Raw genomic sequence first — 24,484 nt, forward strand, 5'->3', positions numbered from 1 at the left:
CGTTAGTCCGAACTAACCGCTCAACCGTCCACACCAGGAAGCCATTTAATTCGAACTGGGGCTCTTTAGTTCGAATTTGGAGTCACTCCACCCCGGCAGGTGGAGTAGCTAAGTCGCGCTTGCTAGCTCGAATTGGAAGCTTGGTGTGGATGCTAATCGAACTGCAGCTCCGGGAGCTATCCACACAGTGCACCACTCTGTTGGCGCTCTGGACAGCAGTCCGAGCTTGGATTCTCTGGCCAGCCACACACAGGGAAATGACCCGCGAGAAATTTGAATTCATTTTCCTGTCTGAAATCGGCACTTTGAATCTGACGTTCTGGAATTGCACACTCGGAGGCCAGCTCCATGCCACCTGCAACAGTGCAGAGCTCTCCAGCAGAAGAGGTCTTGGGCAATCCCAGAATAGAAAGGTGTCCCCAGCATGGGTGACACCGGGAAGTCCAGAGATCTGTTGATCGCTGTGTGGGGCGAGGAGTCTGTGCTCTCGGAGCTGCGCTCCAACAAGCCGGAAGCAGAGAAGGCGTTCGAGAAGGTTTCTAAAGCCACTTGAAAGACAAAAGGATACAGCCGGGATGCGATGTTGCAGTGCGGCGTGAAAGTAGAAGGACCTAAGACAAAGGGTATCAAAAGTCAGGAGGCGACAAGCGGACGCTCCGGGCCCAACCCCAGACATGCAGCTTCTACGAGGCACTGCATGCCATTCTAAGGTGGGTCTGCCACCAGTGCCCCACACCAGTGACGGTGGACTCCGAGGGCGGAATAGTGTGCCGGGACAGTTCCCCCCTCCCTGTTAGCCGATTAGGGGAAGATGAGAAGGGTCTTTAGAGGGCCGGCGCAGGCGACATGGAACCCACTCCGCTTTCCCCTGACAGCCAGGATCTCTTCATCACCCTCCCTGCGAGATCCCTACCAACCCTCCCTGCATACGTTAACCAGGACTCGGAATCCAGAGGAAGGATCAGGCATTAAGTGCAACACTGCGTATAAACATTTATTGTTTATAACATTGTTATACTGAAAAAATAGAAACAGTATTTACAAAATTCTAAATATTAAACTATAATATATATTAAATTATATGAAGAAGGTCCACACAAATGGACTTTTAAAAAATTCCTAAATATTTACAAATTAAAACATTCTAAATATTAAACTATAATATATATTAAACTATATATAAAAAGAGAAGGTCCACACAAATAGGATTAGAAAAATAAGTCCTCTTAGCGACATTTCTCACGAAGGTGTCATTCCAGTTTCTCATAAAGCCTCCGCGCATGAGGTTAGTCCGGGAAGAGGTAAGCTTGTTGGGCGCTCCGTGGGAAGCAGACTCTTCCACGCCAGGACATCCGAATATAGAAGTGGAACCATCGCTTACTCTACTAGCATTTGCTGCATATGGTCCTGGTCTGTGCAGTGCGTCCACGTAACATCTCGCGGTCTTTCTGAGCACGGTGACCACGCCTCAGAGTGATCTCGGTCTGCAAATACTGCATCTAAGTAGGAGCAATTAGTGTAGTGTTACTGTTTGTTAATGGTTTACAATTAGGTTGCATAACAGTGTTTCGACCCTCGCCTAACAGCCGTGCGAGAGTCCACAGAGAACAAGCATGCATTGATCGTTCCGTGCGCTGGCGGGAGGGAGGGCTGCTAAAGGCTTATCCTTTCTGCTTTTGCACATTGCCTTTAGCAGGAGAGCACAGCTAACCAGTAACTGATAAGCAGTATGTACTGTAAAGGCTTACCAGGACTTTGTGCAAGAGGATGCAGCTATCTTTCCTGTGTGGCAATGCGCTCTCCAGTGCAATGGCACCGCCAATGAGGCGTATTCGAAATCTCGGACTAGTTCTGAGATCTCCTGAGACTTGGTTCCCTCTTTGGTCTTGTTAACTGAAACTGAATAGACTGTGTTTACTGTTGGCAAACATGTATATGTTCAAGGAAATCACCTACTTTTTCACATCACACAGCTTGGCTCCTTCCCGGACTGCCCACCATCCCCTCGCAGAGGCTGGCTGGATTAGGCGCGAAAGAAAAAGACAAGGGACGACATGTTCCAGGAACTGATGGCCAGCTCCAGGCGGAGGCGGCAGAGCAGAGACAGTCGAGGAGAGCCTGTGTCAGCAGCATCGCACACACCTGGAGCAGGGAGGATGGAGTGGCGGCAGGAAGACCAGCAGGCGACTCAAGCGCTGCTTGGTCTAATGAGGAGCAAGCGGAGGCGCTCAGCGCCTTGTAGATGTTCTGCAAGACCGCCAGTCAGGAGGAGAGAGCCCCCTGCAGTGCATCTGCAGCCGCCCTCCAACGCCAAGAAGTCCTGTCCCCCTCACCCAAAGTGACAAGGCGGAGGCGGTAGGGAGCCGTGAGAACTGTCCCTGCACCGCAGCACACGATAATGTTAGAGACAACTGTGGCGCTGTAAATTTGTACAAGCTCTTTCTTTACAGCATCAACCAGTCCCAACTCAAGTTCAAACCCCACTGTGTATTACATTATTAAAGCGGTTTGGTGTTACTGACTGTTTCCGTCACGTTTCTGGTGTCAAGAAGACTTTCTGTTGTTCTGTGGGAGAGGAACTGTAAGGTCACTGCATAGCCCACAGTGCCATGCTACAGACTTGGCTGCAGGGTCAACTGCAGGGCACACACAGACTGCAGTCACTAGGCACCAGGGACAGTCTGTGTGGTGTATGCTGCCCGGGTCTTTCCTTGATGTGTATGCTTGTGCAGGGTCCTGGTGCCTGACATCCCCGAATGTAAAGGCAGGCTTCCCTTCACATGCATTTGGACCGTAGTCACGATCCTCCCGGTGCCCAGAGCCCCAAAGAGACCTCATCCAGGGGCAGATACTCACCCTTCCCACACCCCTCACCTTCCAGCGCCCAAACCCACAGCCGTCATGGTAACCCCTATCCAAGGGCGGCACCCCTGCCCCTTCCTGCAAACCCACCCATCAGTGCACACCTTAACCAGCACAGAATGCTTCCATGTTTCAACGAATAAACAGAAATGCAAAGTCAACGAAGATTTATTATTAATTACTAAAACATGTCCTTAGTTTTAAAACGTCCTTGGGAAGTGGGAAAACTTGGTTTATGATCAGGCTCTCTTAAAATCAAGTGGACAGTCACAGGTTACCCTGCTCTGCGAGAAACTCGCTTTCAAAGCCTCCCTGATGCATATCGCTTCCCGCTGGGATATTCTCTCAGCACGGGTGTCTGGCTGATCGTAAACAGCAGCCAGGCGATTTGCCTCAACCTCCCAGCGGCCAAAGGTCTCGCCCTTGCTCTCACAGAGATTGTGGAGCACACAGCAAGCAGCAATAACTACGGGGATATTCTTTCGCTGATGTCCGGCGAGTCAGTAAGGTCCGCCATCTCCCCTTGAGGCGTCCGAAAGCACACTCCACCACCATTCTGCACTTGCTCAGCCGGTAGTTGAAGAGTTCCTTTTCAGTGTCAAGGCGCCTGTATAGGGCTTCATGAGCCAGGGCATTAGCGGGTAGGCCGGGTCCCGAGGATCACTGTGGCATCTGCACATCCCCAACCGTTATTTTGTGGTCCGGGAAGAAAGTGCCTGCCTGGGCGTCTAAACAGACCAGAGTTCCTGAACACCGCAGCGGCGTCATGAACCTTGCCCGCCCACCCGGCGTTGATGTTGGTAAAACGTCCCCTATGGTCCACCACAGCTTGCAGCACCATTGAAAAGTAGCCCTTTCGGTTAATGTACTTTCGCTGGCCTGGTGGGCTGGTGCCAGGATAGGGATGTGAGTCCATCTATAGCCCCACGCAGTTTGGGAATCCCATCGCGGCGAAGCCATCTATGATGGCCTGGACATTTCCGACAGTCACTACCTTTGAGCAGTTGCTCAACGATTGCGTGGGCTACTTGAATGACAGCAATCCCCACGGTAGATTTGCCCACGCCAAAGTGGTTCGCTACTGACCGGTAGCTGTCTGGCGTGGCAAGTTTCCAGAGGGCTATGGCCACTCGCTTCTGCACAGTCAGGGCTGCTCACATCCTTGTGTCCTGGCGCTTCAGGGCAGGGGACAGCAAGTCACACAGTTCAAGGAAAGTGCCCTTACGCATCCTGAAGTTTCGCAGCCACTCTGTGTCATCCCAGACCTGCAGCACTATGCGGTCCCACCAGTCTGTGCTTGTTTCCCGGGCCCAGAATCGCGTTCCACACCATGAACTTGACCCATTGCCACCATGATCTCCACTGCCCGGCGTACCCTGCTTTGTGAGAGGTCTCGCCACTCTCCTCACCGTGCTGCGGGCCTCCTCGCCCGGTTTCTCAGCATCTGACTGTGGAAGAGGTGGGCGATAATGTCACGAGGAGTTGACAGCGGCCATAAGTGCAGCGATGATCGCAGCGGGCTCCATGCTCGCAGTGCTGTGGCGTCCACGCTGTAACCGACCAGAGAAGCGCGAACAGATTTCCGCCGGGCGCTTTCAAGGAAGACAGGGAGGCGGGATTGTGGTTCAATGGCGACACATTTTCCCCAGCATGCATTGGGAAATCCCTAATTCAAATGGGCAGCGGGAGTCACGGGAACTGTAGGATAGGTTCCCACAGTGCACGCTTCCAAAGTCAAGCTGGCCCGTGAATGTGGACTAAAGTTCAATTTGTGTATTTAGTATGGATACACAAATTCGACTTGTCGTCGAATCCACAAATTCGACTTAAGTAGATTCGAAATAGTCCTGTAGTGTAGACAAGCCCTCAGACCAATGGTCCATCCTGCCAAGTGTCCTATCTCCCAAGAGTGGTCAAAGCCAGATGCTTTAGAGGGAATTAACAGAACACGTAATCATGAGTGATCCATCCCGTTGCCCATTCCTGGCGTCTTTACAGATGTGAACACAAAGAGACACTTGCAGCTACTTAGAATCATAGAATATCAGGGTTGAAAGAAACCTCAGGAGGTTCTAGTCCAAGTCCCTACTCAAAAGCAGGACCAATCCCCAACTAAATCATCCCAGTCAGGGCTCTGTCAAGCCGGGCCTTACAAACCTCTAAGGATGGAGATTGTACCACCTCCCTAGGGAACCCATTCCAGTACTTCACCACCCTCCTAGTGAAAAAGTTTTTCCTAATATCCAACCTAGACCTCCCCCACTACAACTTGAGACCATTGCTCCTTGTTCTGTCATCTGCCACCACTGAGAACAGCCGAGCTCCATCCTCTTTGGACCCCCCTTCAGGTAGTTGAAGGCTGCTATCAAATCCCCCTTCACTCTTCTCTTCTGCAGACTAAATAACTCCAGTTCCCTCAGCCTCTCTTCATAAATCATATGCACAGGTCTCCTAATAATTTTTGTTGTCCTCCGCTGAACACTCTCCAATTTGTCCACATCCTTTCTGTAGCGCGGGGGGAGAGGGGGCGCAGGCGGAACTGGATGCAGTACTCCAGATGTGGCCACATCAGTGCCAAATAGAAGGGAATAATCACTTCCTTTGATCTGCTGGCAACATTCCGCTAATGCTGCCCAATATGCTGTTAACCTTCCTGGCAACAAGGGCACATTATTGACTCATATCCAGCTTCTTGTCCACTGTAATCCCCAGCTCCTTTTCTGCAGAACTGCCCTTAGCCAGTCTGTCCCCAGCCTGTAGCGGTGCATAGGACTCTTCCATCCTAGGCTTTGGCTACACTTACACTTCAAGCGCTGCCGCGGCAGCGCTTTGAAGCATGAAATGTAGTCAAGCGCCAGCACTGGGAGAAAGCTCTGACCACACTGGCGCTTTGCAGCGCCGCAATTTGCAGCGCTGGAGAGGGTGTGTTTTCACACCCTGCTGCAGCGCTGCAAATTTGTAAGTGTAGCCAAGCCCTTAGAGAGTAGGAATCTGCACTTGTCCTTGTTGAACCTCATCAGATTTCTTTTGGCCCAATCCTCTAATTTGTCTAGGTCACTCTGGACCCAAACCCTGTCCTCCAGCGCTTGGATTCTTTATGTGCTTTCACAGAGCGAAGAGCACATGTTCCATGATTTCATAGGGCAGAGTTTTATGCTATAGGGAGCTTTCCCTGTGTGGATTAACACAGATGCACATTGTGACCCTTCTCAGGGTGCTGAGGGCCATGAGTGTCCTTGTGGCCACCTGCCACGAGGAAGAGGGACTTTTGCATTTGGCAGCTGGATGTTAGTGACCAAACTCACCAGCCTGTCAGACAGTCAAGCACCCTCCTCTGAGCTACAGCAACCTTGACAGTTGACAATAAAGGCACCTTAACCCCTGAGTTCCTTCAATGTGTCCCCCTCTGGGGTCCAGCTCCAATCACCAGATACTCAGGGTATGTCTATACTATCTGCTGAATTGGCGGGCAGCGATCGATACAGCGGGGGGATCGATCTATCGAGTCTAGTGTAGATGCAATAAATCGATCCTCGAGTACTCTTCTGTCGACCACTGTACTCCAGCTTGGTGAGAGGCACAGGCAGAGTCTACTGGGGAGCTGCAGCAGTCGACTAACCGCGATGAAGACACCATGGTAAGCCGACCTAAGTTGTCATAGGTCTCACCCCCACTTAGAGCTGTTGGGTTCCAAAATGGGGACCTGCACTGTTTTCCCTCTAAACTAAAAATCCTAGTTTAGATCTGGTAAAAGCTGCCACCACCCAATCAGGTACGTGGATTGGGACACAGTCCTTCCCCCAAATCCTTGGGGATCCCAAGAGCCCCAAATCCATGGAGTTCTTACACCCGGGAGAAATAAACCATTCCCCCCTGCTTCCTCCCCCCTCCCCTTCCTCTGAGAATCCACCCAAAGAAAGATTAACCAAGTCCTTTACAGAAAAGATTTATTAAAAAATAAAAGAAAGTCACTGTCTCTGTAACCAAGATGGAACAATATACAGGGTCTAAACTTATCAATCTCTGGAGAGAATTCCCCCTCCTTTCTTTCCTCAGTAAAAGCAATCAGTACAGAATTAAAGAAATTATATAGCAAAACACAGAATTGCAAATACAGAAATAAAAGTATAAGAATACTAGTTCCTTGCTAATACTCACTAGCTTGAATAGAAGAATTTATTGCAGAAACCTGGGAGGACTTGATTAAGATGTCTGGACTCTCTTAATTCCCAAGAGAGACTCTCTAAAACAAAGAACAGGAAAAAAAACTTCCCTCCACAGGGATTTGAAATTATCTTGTCCCTCATTGGTCCTCTGGTCAGGTGTCCACAGGTACTGCTTGTTAACCCTTTACAGGTAGACAAAAACCTTAACCCTTAACTAACTGTTTATGACATAAGTACATCGACTTCAGCTACGATATTGATGTAGCTGAAGTTGCGTAACTTAGATTGATTCCCTCCCCTAGAGGAGACCAGGGCTCAGAAAAATCCCAGATCCTCTCTGCCCGAAGCAATGGTACATCCCAGGTTACCAGTTTTACTGTAGCCCACTGCTACTGGATCACACACAGCACTTAAGCACAGTTATTGAACAAAGGGAAATTTCTTTAACAAGGGACAGAGATTTAAACAAACAAATGTGAATGATGAAACCAACTGTTACCAACAAAACAAAATCACAAAATGCAACCTACACTTTTTAATAGTTACCTTTCCTACCTAAGTAGATTGAAGTCTGAGGTGACAGTCTATTGCAGTGACTGCTAGTCCCTAGGAGCCAGGGCCCTGCCTTTCTTGAAGCACCATTGGTCATTAGTGATCTCCTTGGTGAATGGAACCAGAGTGTTTCTCTCCACCGTGTTATAAAATGAATCAGTTTTTTGTGTATATTCACAGAAAGGACCATTTCCTCATTGTCATATTGTCGTTTACACTTCCACAGGGTTTTGATGTCTATAATTTGTCTGTGATAGTTTTCCATTGGCTTTTCTGGGCTGGTGCAAAGGTTGACAATGCAACAACACACCACATAACTGGCTAGCAAGGGACGGGTGACAATTCCCTCCCACTTGAATGGGCCATTCCCAACAAGACCTTTGATTGGGGTGACTCACTTTCATGACAATACCATATGGGCATAATTTTCCATATACTAACATGACTCCTTCAATAGGACTCATACACACCTCTTGCAGTGATCAGGAGTAACAATAATTTACAAGCTTTCAGTAGAGAGCTCACTGCTATGCTTCCTGGATAAATATCATAAAAATCAGTGCATTAGGTGTGATGAGTCTGTCAGGTCTGAGGCAGGAGTTTCTTGTGAATTACTTTGACCTCTCTGCCAATTGGAACCAAGAGCATTTATCACACATGCACTGAGCTACACAGTCACACTCTGATAGAACAGAAAGGCCAACACAAAAAATAGAGAAAGGAACAATCAGATACTAAAATGACAATGGTTGGAACTCAACATTTCTCTCAGTCTTTGGACTGATGGGTACTAAGAGCTTTTCCCTCAGTTGAACCAGGTGATCGGACAGCTGGCTCAGCCCTCCATACTAGCAGATTTCTCACATATAGGGAGATGGGTCAAAACTGGAATTGATGTCATGACTCGCTTCCCAGAAGGGATCAATCTGTCTAAGGCTGTGTTTACCCTTCAAACACTGGAAATATTCTTCTGACAACATAACACTGTCTACACTGGGGCTTAGGTCACATTAACTACTTCTCTCAGTGGAGTGGATCTTTCACACCCCTGAGAGATGTGGCCATGTCAACATAGCTTTTCAGTGTAGACCAGCCTCTAGACGGCTTTTAGATATGAAAGGCAATGGACTTCAGCCTTTTCCTTGGTACTGATGGTTGACAACTGCAGCTTTCCTACCTGCTGGACACATCCTATGACAGATGTCAGGCCTTTCCTTTGCAAATTAGAGAAGTGGGGAAGTCAGTGACGCTTACAGTGTAAGTGGGTAAAAACTTACACAACTTGTCTCCTCGAGAAGTTTTCCTTTTAATAGAAATTGACTTTGAAGCTAAGCAAAGTATGCTCTATCTGAAATACAAAAAAATAAAACCTATACAGACCCAATATTCTCTTATACACTCTTTCTAACACCTATTCTCCCATCCCAACCTTTGGAGTGAGGTTTTCTACCAGGTTTACACTACAGGGGGTAAATTAAATCAAATTAACTTTTGAAGATTAACCATCATTTCCTGTACAACTAAAAAAAGAAAAAACCACAAGACAACTTTCAGTTTTCCAAAATAATTCAGATTATCAAATAACTAGTCTCTTACTCTAGCCAATAACATCACCTATGATTTCATTTTCACTAGTAACACTAATATATTCAAAGATCACAAATTCTGGTCACATATGTTAGTTTTCTTTTAATCCCCATTGCCAACAACTGAACCTTGGCTCAAGTTGTGGTTTGTCCCAACACTTTTGTGAGTTCATATATCTCTGGTTCTTCTGCCAGGCGTGTTGGTGGAAGGGGTCTCCTATGTGGGAATGTTAGCATCATGAGGAAAAATACCTCTCTTTTCACACTTTAAATCTTTCAAAGTAGTAGGAAGTAGGGGAGAAGTGATACAAATGCAGACAACACAGGAGAAAACTGTCCGGGCTACACTAAAGACATTTATCGGTATAATTATTGCTCAGGGGTGTGAAAAATCGATATAGCTGAGCAACATAGTTACACAGCTCTAATCTCCTATGTAAATAGCGCTACATCAGCAGGAGAGCTTCTCCTGCCAACATAGCCATCTGAGACAATATTGATTTAAACAATTGAACTACACTGTGCTCATATGCACTTCCTTCAGTTAGTTGGGGGTCTGCTGTTGTTCACAATTTCCAAGTGGAGATTTTAGATCACTGCTGTGTCTTTGTTAGCATGGCCAGTAAATTGGAGATTTCTCTTTTACTGACAGAACTGAACTTGAACTTTCTCCATATCATCATGGAAGGATGGGGAAAAAGCAAAGCTGAAGTGAGAAATGATGACTTTAGCAAATGGTCATTTGTCTTAAACTCTCCAATAAATCTGAGCTGAACTAATATCTAATTGTGTGACCACACAGCCATCAAGAAAGATAGAAACCCAGATCACAGAGATAAAATACATGACAATGAACGTGTAAACTGAAATTCCAGAGCAGATTACAACTAATTATTTAGAATCAGGACAAGAGATTCTCCCATCACATTCTCCTCTGAACCATTCAAACATATTTCAGTGAGTAACTGTCTCAATAGTCAGTTATGTTATTTACAACATGTTTAGTATCCTAGCATTGCCATAATGGGGGAAAAAACAGCCACCTTGCCAGAATTGGCTTTGCAATAGATGGAACCTGGGATTTAAACTCAGAAATTATCACACTGCGATTAGGATCCATTTGAATTCCCCTTCCTGGTCTTTGATACTTTTCTCACCAGTCATAGCAACTCTGGCATAGGATTAAATAAGTCAAAGCATCATCTCCAAGCACAGACAACTGAGAACTCTTCATCACATGACACTTTGAGAAGTGGAGGGGTAGAATGTGATGACGATAAACTCTGCCTGGCTCAGACAAAAGGTAACAGTTCTGCCATGATGGGAAGGAGGGAATCTCTGAGTCACCCCATCTCCTTCCAAGTATCAGAGGAGTAGCTCTGTTAGGGTACATCTATACTTACCAGCCGGGTCGACGGGTGGCGTTAGACTTCGGAGTTCGAACTATCGCGTCTAATCTAGATGCGATAGTTCGAACTCAACGCTCCGTCGACTCGAACTCCACCACATAAGCGGTGGTGGCGGAGTTGATGGGGGAGCCGCAGACTTTGATCCCGCGGCGTCTGGACAGGTAAGAAGTTCGAACTAAGGTAGTTCGACCCCCCACACACACACACACACAAGTGTAGACCAGGCCTTAGTCTGGATCTGCAAAATGTGACAAAGAGTCCTGTGGCACCTTGTAGACTAACAGACATATGGGTGCATGAGCTTTCGTGGGTGAATCCCCACATCGTCAGATGCATGTAGCGGAAATTTCCAGAGGCGGGTGTAAATATGCAGGCAAGAATCAGTCTAGAGATAACAAGGTTAGTTAAATCAGGGAGGATGGGCCCCTCTTCTAGCAGCTGAGGTATGAACACCAAGGGAGGAGAAACTGCTTTTGTAGTTGGCTAGCCAGGGACAGTCTTTGTTTAGTCCTGAGCTGATGGTGTCAAATTTGCAGATGAACTGAAGCTCAGCAGTTTCTCTTTGAAGTCTGGCCCTGAAGTATTTTTGCTGCAGGATGGCACTTTTAAGTCTGCTATTGTGTGTCCAGGGAGGTTGAAGTGTTCTCCTACAGGTTTTTGTATATTGCTTATGCTCCAGTACGTATTTTAGTCTATAAGGTGCCAGAGGACTCTGTCGCTTTTTACATCTCCTTCCAGTACCACAGAGGCTGAAATGACACTTTTTTCCTGCCCCTGCTCTTCATTTAAATGTAATATGAAAAGTTCCCATGATAACTGCTCTTCAGCACAACACGAGAACAATTGGCAATGATACAATCTGTAACACTGGTGACTCTAACAATAACTTTGCAATAGGAGGAATGGTATAAATGTGATGCTCCCTGGTTCCTGAGAGGAAGGGCACACTTGAATTACTCATGGGAGAATGGAGTTGATAGAAAGGATAAATGAGTCCACCTCAAAGAGGTCAAACTGCAAAATGCAAAAATAGGCCACTCACTCATCTGGACAAGCTGAGGGATATCGGTGCTTCAAACAGCTTTTAAAAGTGGGAATCAGGAAAAGTATTAAAGTATCGATAGCCCTAGAGGGTTTATGGTGTTGATCCCCCTTGCAGATTCTCTGATGGCTCACATGGGCTCAGTGGCAAGACAAGGTTTTCCCACACTCACTGCTTCCATTGGGTCGCATACCTGTGTGGATTCTGAGATGGGTAAGAAGGTGTGAGCTGTGATTGAAGGTTTTCCCACACTCACTGCATTTATAAGGTCTCTCACCAGTGTGGATTTTGTGATGTTTAGAAAGGCCTGAGCTGCTAGTCAAGTTTTTCCCACACTCACTGCATTCATAGGGCCTCTTCCCTGTGTGGATTCTCTGATGCCTAATAAGGTCTGAGCTGGTAATAAAGGTTTTCCCACACTCACTGCATTCATAGGGCCTCTTCCCTGTGTGGATTTTCTGATGCCTAATAAGGTCTGAGCTGGTAATAAAGCTTTTCCCACACTCATGACATTCATAGGGCCTCTCCCCTGTGTGGATTCTCTGATGAACAGAAAAGGCTGAGCTGCAAGTGAAGGTTTTCCACACTCACGGCATTCATAGGGCCTCTCCCTGTGTGGATTCTCTGATGAATAGAAAGGGCTGAGCTGCAAGTGAAGGTTTTCCACACTCACTGCAATAAAAGGGCCTCTCCCCTGTGTGGATTCTCTGATGTTTAGAAAGTCCTGAACTGCTAATGAAGCTTTTCCCACACTCACGGCATTCATAGGGCCTCTCCCCTGTGTGGATTCTCTGATGAACAGAAAGGGCTGAGCTGCAAGAGAAGGGTTTCCCACACTCACTGCAATCAAATAGCCTCTCCCCTGGGTGGATTCTCTGATGTTTAGAAAGGCCTGAACTGCGACTGAAGGTTTTCCCACACTCACGGCATTCATAGGGCCTCTCCCCTGTGTGGATTCTCTGATGTTTAGAAAGGCCTGAACGGCTAATGAAGCTTTTCCCACACTCACTGCATTCATAGGGCTGCCTCTCCCCTGTGTGGATTCTCTGATGTTTAGAAAGGGCTGAGCTGCAAGTGAAGGTTTTCCCACACTCACTGCAATAAAAGGGCCTCTCCCCTGTGTGGATTCTCTGATGAATAGAAAGGGCTGAGCTGAAAGTGAAGGTTTTCCCACACTCACTGCAATAAAAGGGCCTCTCCCCTGTGTGGATTCTCTGATGTTGAGAAAGGCCTGAACGGCTAATGAAGCTTTTCCCACACTCACTGCATTCATAGGGCTGCCTCTCCCCTGTGTGGATTCTCTGATGTTTAGAAAGGGCTGAGCTGCAAGTGAAGGTTTTCCCACACTCAGTGCATGTATTTTTCCTCTTTCCCATGAGGACTTCCTGCTGTGTTGTGGTTTCCTTGACGCTTTTCTGAGTTCCCCGACAGGAAATAAATTTACCCATTTTCTCCTCTGGCTGGTTTCCTTGCTCTCTTTCTGGTCTGTGCTGAATCTCACAGGATTTTCCCTGCTCATGACTCCAGGACACATTCCTTTTCGATCTTTGCGATAATTCTCTGTGTTTAGCCACTTTCTCAACATTTTCCTGCTGAGAATTCTGCTCCTCTTTCTCACCTACCATTGCGTCACCTGCTGTGATAGAGACAGAAACCTCAGACAGGGATGGAAAGGGAAGGCCAAACCAAAACAAGTGCTGGAGAGCGTCAAATAAAAATCAGGAACTGAACTCCCCAAACTCTTCCTAAACAGGAGAGAGGAGGATCAATTCAACCCTCACATCCCATCCAAACTCACAGGGAAAGGGAGGAAGCTACTGCCTGGTGTCTGCTAGTGTCTACAGGAAGCCATGAGCTATATTTACCCTGAGGATCTGACCCTGCTAGGGACAATAATGAACTGAGAAACCTTCCAAGGGCTTTGTAGGGCATCCCAGATGTTTCCTTCAGGCACTTACAGATTCTGAGTTGGTTTAATCTTTCCTCACCTGTGCAGGGGACTCTCAGGATCTCTCTTTCCTCTGAACCCTGGAGGTCTGGGACCCATGGCTCATCCCTTGTTCCAGATGGGAGATTATATGAGGTTTGGAAACTGGAAACCCTGCTCAGATGAAAGAAAACAAAGGAGTTCAGCTGATTTCATATGACTGTGTCATAAAAAACACTATTAATTTAACTTCAGTGCTTACTGTGACCCAGTGTGCCTGGGGCAGTCCACACTGAAAATGCCAAGATCAGGGCAGACTGAAAAGGAGAGCAGATGCTCCCAAAACTGGTGGTTAACACGGAAGTTAAATCCACCGATCAGTCACCAAGTGTGCTTCTGATCCCCCACACTGGTTATCGAGAAACTGAAAAAAGACATCACACGGCCCCCTTTACTGCATTCCAGTTCTCTGACTCCCAATCAGCACCTAGGTCGGCACAGTGAGAAGTTATTTAAAAACTCTGATCACATAAACAAAGTGTTCTTCTGACCCCAGAGTCAGCCACATTACCAGGTCTGTATAGGTTTGGATCTTACCCAGAATACTATGATGCCAGCCAATCCTTAGCATCGAAACTAAAGGTTTATTATAAAGAAGGAAAGAAAAAGGAAGTTGTTAAAATGGGAAAACAGTCAGATACATTCAGAAATCTATATATCTAGTTCTTAGCAGTATTGGTGAGTTTCTGGCTTGAAAGGCTCTCTGGTAATGATTTTTGCCCCAGATCCCTAAGTGGCCCCCTCAAGGATTGAACTCACAATACTGGGTTTAGCAGGTCAATTCTCAAACCACTGAGCTATCCCTCCCCCCACATCATTCAGTCCTTTGTTCCAAGGTTCAGTTTGTAGAGAAGTTGCTCCAGAGGTAGGAAGAGGACTGAAGACAAAATGGAGATGATGCAGCTGCCCTTTATATTCCTTTTGCCAAGTGGCTTCTACTTCCTGTGTCCCAAACACAAGCTTCACAGCACATGGCATGGAAAAGCCTTGGAGGTCTCAGTACACAGGCATATCCTGCATATCTTGCTGACTCAAGAGGTGTCTCCCTTGATCCTTTCAATGGGTTCATTGTACAGCTGATGACCCCGGATGGGCCATCAAACAGGCTGGGCAGCGCTGATGCCAATATGTCTGGGGGTGTCACTCAGAAACACTACACAAGTCTGGAATACAGATATACCCTACATATCTATAACTCACAATATAAAGATAGAAACAAGATTATCAAACTTGGAAAATCATAACATTTTCATTGACACCTTACATGGCATATCTAGAACGATTCATTGCAATTTCATCATATTGCTATTTATAATAAAATAATAATAATATAAAATGTCTCTCAATTCCATAGAGTGTCACTTAATAAACCAGTGAATTCCCAGGACTGGTTCCCCAGGTGTTTCAAGATGCCGAACACCTTGCTTGTGAAGGATTGAAATACCCACATATATGTTGGGAACACACAGACGGACACTGTGCAAGTCTGTGCCCTATGTTCACTCTTCTAGAAAATTATGATCAATTTTGTTCATAGTATGTGTCATGGCTGAATCTCCACTCTGTCACTCCGAGTGCAGAAAGTGGGGGCCCGCCAGGATTCTAAAAATTAATTTGTGCAACTCTAATAAGAACATAAGAAAGGCCGTACCGGGTCAGACCAAGGTCCATCTAGCCCAGTATCTGTCTACCGACAGTGGCCAATGCCAGGTGCCCCAAAGGGAGTGAACCTAACAGGCTTTACAAGTAATCTCTCTCCTGCCATCCATCTCCATCCTCTGACGAACAGAGGCTAGGGACACCATTCTTACCCATCCTGGCTAATAGCCATTTATGGACTTAGCCACCATGAATTTATCAGTCCCCTTTTAAACATTGTTATAGTCCTAGCCTTCACAACCTCCTCAGGTAAGGAGTTCCACAAGCTGACTGTGTGCTGGGTGAAGAAGAACTTCCTTTTATTTGTTTTAAACCTGCTGCCTATTAATTTCATTTGGTGACCCCTAGTTCTTGTATTATGGGAATAAGTAAATAACTTTTCCTTATCCACTTTCTCAACATCACTCATGATTTTATATACCTCTATCATATGCCCCCTTAGTCTTCTCTTTTCCAAGCTGAAGAGTCCTAGCCTCTTTAATCTTTCCTCATATGGGACCCTCTCTAACCCCTAATCATTTTAGTTGCCCTCTTCTGAACCTTTTCTAGTGCTAGAATATCTTTTTGAGGTGAGAGACCCCATCTGTACACAGTATTCAAGATGTGGGCGTACCATGGATTTATATAAGGGCAATAATATATTCTCAGTCTTATTCTCTATCCCCTTTTTAATTATTCCTAACATCCTGTTTGCTTTTTTGACCGCCTCTGCACACTGCGTGAGCATCTTCAGAGAACTATCACGATTACTCCAAGATCTTTTTCCTGACTTCTTGTAGCTAAATTAGCCCCCATCATGTTGTATGTATAGTTGGGGTTATTTTTCCCAATGTGCATTACTTTACATTTATCCACATTAAATTTCATTTGCCATTTTGTTGCCCAATCACTTAGTTTTGTGAGATCTTTTTGAAGTTCTTCACAATCTGCTTTGGTCTTAACTATCTTGAGCAGTTTAGTATCATCTGCAAACTTTGCCACCTCACTGTTTACCCCTTTCTCCAGATCATTTATGAATAAATTAAATAGGATTGGTCCTAGGACTGACCCTTGGGGAACACCACTAGTTACCCCTCTCCATTCTGAGAATTTACCATTAATTCCTACCCTTTGTTCCCTGTCCTTTAACCAGGCTTGTATTAAACCCCCAAATTTACAGCTTTTCTCTGACTTTGGCTTGGTAAATGCTGCCACCACCCAAATGCAAAAAAACCCAAACCCTTGGACCCAGGAAGGAGCACTTGAGAATTCTTGCCTCTGGGGTAGCCTCAAGCCCTTTCACCTCCCCTCCGGGAAAGAGCTGAGAAAGAAAACAGAGGACATTAGCTGTGGCTACCAGCTAATCAAACAACATGCACAAACCTCTTAGGGCACCAAAAATCCAACCCTGTTCTTAAAAGAGGTAAATTTTATTAAAATTGAAAAGGAAATCAATAAATCTGGAACTTAGGCTTTTGCTAGATCTTAAAAGAAACAATTGTTGTAAGCACCCAAAATAGCTTTCTTGGGGGTTCAGCTTAAAGCTTAGGCCTGGTCTACACTAAAAAGGGGGTTCGAATTAGAGTGCATGAAATTCAGCTACGGGAATAGCGTGGCTGAATTGAAATACCCTAATTGAACTACTCACCCGTCCAGGCGGCGGGTCGAACTCCAGCGGCTCCCCGTCGACTCCACCACCGCCGTTTGCAGTGGTGGAGTACTGGAAATCGTCGCGGCGCTTCTGGAGTTTGAACTATCGGCGTCTAGATCAGGCGCGATAGTTCGAACTCGAAGTCGAACTCACCGTGTCGACCAGGAAGGTAAGTGTAAACGTACCCTTAGAAGCAAACAAAAGCATCTGGGATAGCACAGAGGAGCTCCAAAAGCCAAAATAAAAAATATAAATCCGATTGTGTTTGTCTAAACTTCCCTGTCCAAAACATTTCTTCTAGGGATGGAAGATGAATTTTCCAACCTGCTTCAAGCCACACACAGCATTGCTACTCTGTGTTGCCTTCTCCGGAGAACAACAGACAAAGGAAAGTTACTGTCCCATTTTAAAAGTTCTAGTCTTTCCATTGGCTCTTTTGATCAGGTGCCCGCTCCTTTTCTTTTACCTATGGCCTTGTTAACCCTTTACAGGTAAAGCAAGCAGAGAAGTCACACCAACAAGGATTTTACAGCAATCTGGCTGTCTGGGTGTTTCTAAAAGGGAGATCCCTCCCCTTCATTTATCACTATATGGCTTGTGAGGTATCATTTGAAGACAATCTACTGAATATCCTCCTTAAAATGTGTAGCAACACTGTATGTAAAGTTATGAGATTTTACGGTATGATATTACTGAAAAAGTTGCAACACTAACCTAAGTTCCTCAGAGATAGCAAGGCAAAGCTGGTCAAATAGCCATTCTCCAGGAGGGGGAAGGTGTGAAGAAGACATTTACATTCCATCACAGGGACCACTTGAAGCTCATATCTATGACAACCTGTCACCATGACTCAGCTGAGAACTAGATTTGTTTCTAGTACAAAGGACTGAATTATAAAGAGATGTGAGGAAAATGCATGAGACTCTCTCTCTCCCCCTCCCCTTCCCTCTGCTCATGACAACTCCTGAAGAACTGAATGTGGGCAGCAGGGGCAGGTTCGAGGGATTCCCAGCTGAAAGGAAAGCCAGCCTGTCTCAGCAGATGGTGAGAGAAACATTTGTTTTAAATCCCTTTTAGCTGGTTAACTTAGATGTTAGTTTGTGTTTTATCTTGCATTTCTTTTGTAAACAATTCTGACTTTTATGCCTCATTACTTGTAGCCACTGGAAATCTTTTTTTTTTTCAGTCATTGGGTACAGAAGCTGATTTAAAGGACAGGTTACAAACCATAGCTAATAGTTCCCCAATTTCACATTTGAGTTCCTTCAGAACTCTTTGTAAATACCATCTGGTTCTGGTGACTTGTTACAGTTAAGCTTATCAATTAGTTCCAAAACCTCCTCTAATGACACTTCAATCTGTGGCAATTCCTCAGATTTTGTCACCCACAAAGGTTTGGGAATCTCCTAACATCCTCAGCCACGAAGTCAGAAGCAAAGACTCCATTTAGTTTCTACTCAATGACTTTATCTTCTTTAAGTGCTCCTTTTGTACCTCAATCGTACAGGGGCCCCACTGGTTGTTTAGCAGCTTCCTGCTTTTGATGTAATTAAAAAACATTTTGTTATTACCTTCTGAGTTTTTGGCTAGCTGTTCCTCAAACTCCTTTTTGACTTTTCTTATTACATTTTTACACTTAATTTGGCAGTGTTTGTGCTCCCTTCTATAGACACCTCACTAGGATCTGACTTCCGCTTTTTAAAAGATGCCTTTTTATCTCTCACTGCTTCTTTTACATGGTTAAACCAAGCCACAGTGGCTCTTCTTAGTTCTTTTGCTGTGTTTTTTAATTTGGGGTATACATTTAAGTTGGGCCTTGTAAACGGGTGGTACTCACCCCTGCCGCGCCTCCTGCTGGTTGGGCTCAGATTGTCCCGCAGTTCTGCCCTGGAGCGCCCTCAGCAGGCTGGTGACCCGCCTGTTCGCAGGCCCCGGCGTCCCTCCCTGGACCCGGTGCCCCCTTTCTGTAACTGGGTCTCCCCCTCCCAGGGGAACCCCCACGCTACTATCCCCACTTTGCCTCAGTAGTGGCCACTGACAGTCATGGTCTAGCCCCACACCCTGGGGCAGACTGCAGTATCAGCCCACTCATCACAGGCAATAGGGGGTTTGGACCTGCTGCTTTGTCCTACCCCTGGGCTGCCCTCTGCAACCCCCAGTACCTATGGCCCTTTGCTAGGCTGCAGCCTGGGGCTTTCCAGGCTGGAGCTTCCCTAGCTCCTCAGCCTGTCCCCCAGCCCTGCTTCACTCAGGTATCTACTCTCAAGCTAAGCAGCCAGGCCCATCCCTCTCTGAAGGCAGAGAGAGACTGCCTCTGCTCTGGCTTCCCTGCCTCTTATAAGGCCCTGTTCCTCAGTTTGGGGCGTGGCCCCCAGCTGCAGCCACTTTCCCCATCAGCCCAGCCTCCAGCCGCAGCTCTCAAGCCCTGCCAGGCTGCTTTTCAAAGCCCTCAGGGCCGGAGCAGGGTCCACCCTGCTACAGGCCTCTAATATTGTGTCTTTGAAAAGCGTCCATGCAGCTTGCAGGGATTTCACTCTAGTCACTGTACCATTTAATTTCTGTTTAACTAACCCCCTCATTTTTCCATAGTTCCCCTTTCTGAAATTAAATGCCACAGTGTTAAGCTGTTCTTCCCACCATAGGAATGTTAAATGTTGTTATATTATGATCACTATTTCCAAGTGGTCCTGTTATAGTTACCACTTGGACAAGATCCTGCGCTCCATTCAGGACTAAATGGAGAGTTGCTTCTCCCCTTGCGGGTTCTTGTACCAGCTGCTCTAAGAAACAGTCATTTAAAGTATCGAGAAATTTTGTCTCTGCATTTTGTCCTGAAGTGACATGTACCCAGTCAATATGGGGATAATTGAAATCTCCCACTATTATGGAGTTCTTTATTTTGACAGCCTCTCTAATCTCCCTTCGCATTTCATCCTATCACTGTCTTTGACAGGGGGTCGATAATAGATCCCTACTGTTATATTCTTATTAGAGCATGGAATTACTATCCATAGAGATTCTATGGAACATGAGGTTTCATTTAAGATTTTTACTTCATTTGAGTCTACATTTTCTTTAACATACAGTGCCACTCCCCTCCCCATCCCCCGAGTATGACCTGGCTCTGACCTTCCGATATATTTTGTACCCTGGAATGATTGTGTCCCATTGATTGTCCTCACTCCACCAGGTTTCTGTGATGTCCTATTATGTCAATATCCTCTTTTAACACGAGGCACTCTAATTCACCCATCTTATTATTTACACTTCTAGCATTTGTGTACACGCACTTTAAAAACTTGTCATTGTTTATTTGTCTGCCCTTTTCTGATGTGTTAGATTCTTTTGTGTGTGAATGCTTCTCGTCTGATCTGGCCCCTACTTTATCCTCTTCCAGCCTCTCTTCCTGACTAAAACTAGAAAAATCTCTATCACTACACTCTCCTCTAAGAGAAGTCTCTGTCCCATCCACGTGCTCCTCTGCAGCCATTGGCTTTCCCCCCATCTCTTAGTTTAAAAACTGCTCTGCAACCTTTTTAAGGTTAAGTGCCAGCAGTCTGGATCCACTTTGGTTTAGGTGGAGCCCATCCTTCCTGTATAGGCTCCCCCATCCCCAAAGTTTCCCCAGTTCCTAATAAATCTAAACCCCATCTCTCCACACCATCATCTCATCCACGCATTGAGACTCTGAAGCTCTGCCTGCCTACCCGGCCCTGCGCGTAGAACTAGGAGCATTTCTGAGAATGCCACCATAGAGAACCTGGATTTCAGTCTCTTTCCTAGCAGATTAAATTTGGCCTCCAGGACGTCTCACCTACCCTTCCCTATGTCATTGGTATCTACATGTACCATGACCACTGGCTCCTCCCCAGCACTACACATAAATCGATCTAGATGCCTTGAGAAATCCATAACCTAGGCACCAGGCAGGCAAGTCACCATACGGTTCTCCCGGTCATCACAAACCCAGATATCCTTGTTTCTAATGATCGAATCTCCCATTACTAACAGCTGCCTTTTCTTAATGACTGGAGTTCCCTCCCCCGGTGAGGTAACCTCAGTGCAAGAGGTTACCCTAACACTATCTGGAAGGAGGGTCCCAACTATGAGAAGCTTTCCCTCTGCTCCCGTTGACTGCTCTCATTCCCTGGGCCTTCCATCCTCCTCAACAGTGCAGGGGGCTGTCTGACCGGAGTTGGGACAATTCTATAGTGTCCCGGAAAGCCTCATCGACATACTTCTCTGTCTCCCTTAGCTCCTCCAGTTCCAACACCCTGGCCTCCAAAGCCTCCACACGGTCTCTGAGGGCCAGGAGCTCCTTGCACCAAATGCCCACATACATACATAACATAAGAACGGCCGTACCGGGTCAGATACAAAAGTCCGTCTAGCCCAGTATCCTGTCTACCGACAGTGGCCAATGTCAGGTGCCCCAGAGGGAGTGAACCTAACAGGCAATGATCAAGTGATCTCTCTCCTGCCATCCATCTCCACCCTCTGACAAACAGAGGCTAGGGACACCATTCCATACCCATCCTGTCTAATAGCCATTGATGGACTTAACCACCATGAATTTATCCAGTTCTCTTTTAAACGCTGTTATAGTCCTAGACTTCACAACCTCCTCAGGCAAGGAGATCCACAAGTTGACTGTGCGTTGCGTGAAGAAGAACTTCCTTTTATTTTCTTTAAACCTGCTGCCTATTAATTTCATCTGGTGACCCCTAGGAAGCTTCTGTTGATTATGCTGCACTTAACCCTCAGTTTTACTTGAGCAAACAGGAGATATTTGACACTGTGTGATACGGCTCCTGTGCTCTGTTCCCAAAGTGTTCTGCAGCAGGGGAGGGTCTCTGGTAGTGTGTGTCTCACTGGCATATTGGGGTGATGCTGAAACAGGGCAGAGTAGAGGTGGCATTGTGGGGCTGGCGTAAACCTTCTCTCTCCATTTCCCCTTCCAAGAACCGAGGGGACAGTAACCCTTACCCAGCGAGGTCACATTCTCATAGTTCTCCTGCATGACATCCCTGTAGAGGGCTCTCTGAGTGGGGTCCAGCAGAGCCCACTCTTCACTGGTGAAATACACAGCCACCTCCTCGAAGGTCACCGGCCCCTGAAAGAGCAAGAGTCCAACACTCAATACCTGCTGCCCCATTCACAACCCCACTATTTGTGAGGAGAGGAGCCAATCAAAGGGAAGCCCTGGGTGGATTGCAGTCAACAAAATCCCACCCCCACCCTGCTCAGAGCATCCAGGAAACATCAGAGTGAGGGGACAAAGAGAGCCCCTTATCTCTCCCAGCAGATCCATCACATACCTACTAGCCACAGACTGATAGAGGAGAGGGAGGCCCTAGCAGGGACCAGGGAGAGATCCCTGGTAGGAAGCCCAACACCCTCCTCATTGTGAGGAGCTGGATATGAAGGGAGGGGAATCTCCCCTAACCCTCACTGGTGGGTGCCCCCTTCATATCTCACAGCAGCCACTGGTTAGTCAGGTCAGGCTCCAGCACTATGAGTCTGGTCAGTTTTCCCAGCCCCATTCAAGTGGGTTATTTTCTGCTCCACAAACTAGAGCATTTACACCTCTGAACCTCATGGGTCTGTTCCTAGAGTCTTATTAAACAACTCCCAGCAGGTCTGTCACACCCTGTCCTCCTCCCTTTCTCCACCCTGTGCATTTCCTGCCCCGCTCCAAACCAGACTGTGCAAACCTTCCCATCTCCGTTGTATTTGCTGTCCATCTCCCTCCTGTAGGAACCCACCAACCCCCCCTCAAAAAAAATAATCCCTACCTGAGCTGGCTCCACTGCAGCCATTTCTCTTCCCTGTCCCATGGGAGGATGAGATGAGCTGGAGCGAAACATGGACGTCATTCTGCAGCCTGGCAGGACGAGAAGGGCAGTTGTGGAGGTTTCAGAACAGGCTTTAGTTAATTTCACATCACGATTCCCCCAGGCCCTTTCCCTCCAGACAGGCATCCTAGACTCTGCCATGCTGGGAACATGCTTGATCTCTTTATTACAGTGTAGACCTGGCCCCTCCTGCCAGGCTAAGCCCACAGAGATATTTTTAACCTCCCTTCTGCCTCCCCTCAAACCATAACAAAGTCTCTGAACACAAGGCTAGAAAAGAGCAGAACCCAAGGAGTCACTGTGGGGGATTCCCTCAGACACTGACCCCAGGGCAGTCACACCCCAGCAGGGGGAATATGGAGTCAGGAACTGGCTTTTCCTCTGTCTGAGCCTTTTCTTGATCACTGGAAAGTGGTTCTGCCCAGGGATGCTGCAATACATGTGTCTGGGTGGACTAGAGAGCTGGAAATCTCTCCACCCCACTCATTTCTCCCACTGCCCCTTTCAGTCTCTCCTTCCCCTGTCCTCTCTCCCTGCCCCTCTGGCTGGGACAGTCCCATTCCTGGGGACTTTGCTCTCCCATGGCTGGATTTGCTCCTGGCAATTGCTAATGGGAGGAGAGGCTGTTTGTGCAGAGTCACTTTCTTGCCAGTCCCCAGCACTTTCCCAGAGGTCTTTCAGTTACCTGGAGTCATAGAATCATAGAATTCAAGATCAGAAGGGACCATTATGATCATCTAGTCTGACCTCCTGCAAGATGCAGGCCACATAAGCTGATCCCCCCACTCCTTTAGCAAGCGACCCCTGCCCCATGCTTCGGAGGAAGGCGAAAAACCTCCAGGGCCACAGCCAATCTACCCTGGAGGAAAATTCCTTCCCGACCCCAAATATGGCGATCAGCTGAACCCCGAGCATGCGGGCAAGACTCTCCAGCCATACCCTCTGGAAAAAGGTTAAGAATATCATATCATTGACCCATTGAGTCTGTGGTAGAATTTGTATTAACAGGGCCCAGGGCTGCCCCAAGGGGCTAGTACCAGCTGGAGAAAGTCATCCCCTGGGCCGGGCAGAGAAAAAAGCCTTAATTAAGGTCACATCCCAGCACAGAGCCCCGCTGGGGGAGAAGCAGCTGCTAAGCCTGGTCTCCCAGATCACAATGGAGGCTGCAGCGTCTGACCCAGGAAGCTGAACCCCAATGTCCCGGGCAGAGAGGGACAGAGCGTTTGAGCAGCTTCCCTCCTTTAGCTCTCTGGGGAGAGCAGCTAATGAGAGCCCCTCCTCACAGGGAGAATTGCTGATCTCAGTCGCCCCACTGTCCATCTGGAGTCACTCCCTGTCTTTCCATACAGTGACTCTGGATTAACAATGGTCTCAATGAAACCAGATTTCAGAAAGAAGGAGTCCAGAACGCTGTGGAAGAGACCATCGTGTGGCAGTGCTGATCCCCTTCCCACCTGCCGCAATCCCCAGATCTAGGACAATTTCTACGGGATTGGAAGTTCTTGCAGTTTTCAAGAGCAGAAAAAAGCAAAATCTGTGATTTCCCCTGACAGTGTTTGGTAAGTGGATAGAAAGTTATCAGGGTGAGTGGGCCTGGCTGGGGGCTGCCTGGCCGAGCTTGGAGCCAGGATTGTGGCACAAACTGATCCGGGAGCAGGATCAGGGTTAGCAGCAGCCCCCAGACACCCCCCAGAGCCCAGACCCCACAGCCCGGGCCCCAGACACCCCCACAGCCC

The 24,484-nt window shown here is 47.1% G+C and overlaps 1 protein-coding gene across 1 annotated transcript in view; it reads left to right on the plus strand.

Moving 5' to 3' along the window:
* The first annotated feature begins 1,280 nt into the window (after positions 1 to 1,280).
* Positions 1,281 to 24,484, plus strand: part of LOC120375376 (zinc finger protein 345-like) — a 44,221-nt gene continuing 21,017 nt past the window's right edge. The window contains exon 1 of the mRNA XM_039495997.1: positions 1,281 to 1,301. Within this exon, the coding sequence (XP_039351931.1) occupies positions 1,281 to 1,301 (21 nt within the window). The remainder of the gene's footprint in view (positions 1,302 to 24,484) is intronic.

The sequence above is a fragment of the Mauremys reevesii genome, linkage group 12, assembly GCF_016161935.1.
Source record: "Mauremys reevesii isolate NIE-2019 linkage group 12, ASM1616193v1, whole genome shotgun sequence".
Lineage (NCBI taxonomy): Eukaryota > Metazoa > Chordata > Testudines > Geoemydidae > Mauremys > Mauremys reevesii.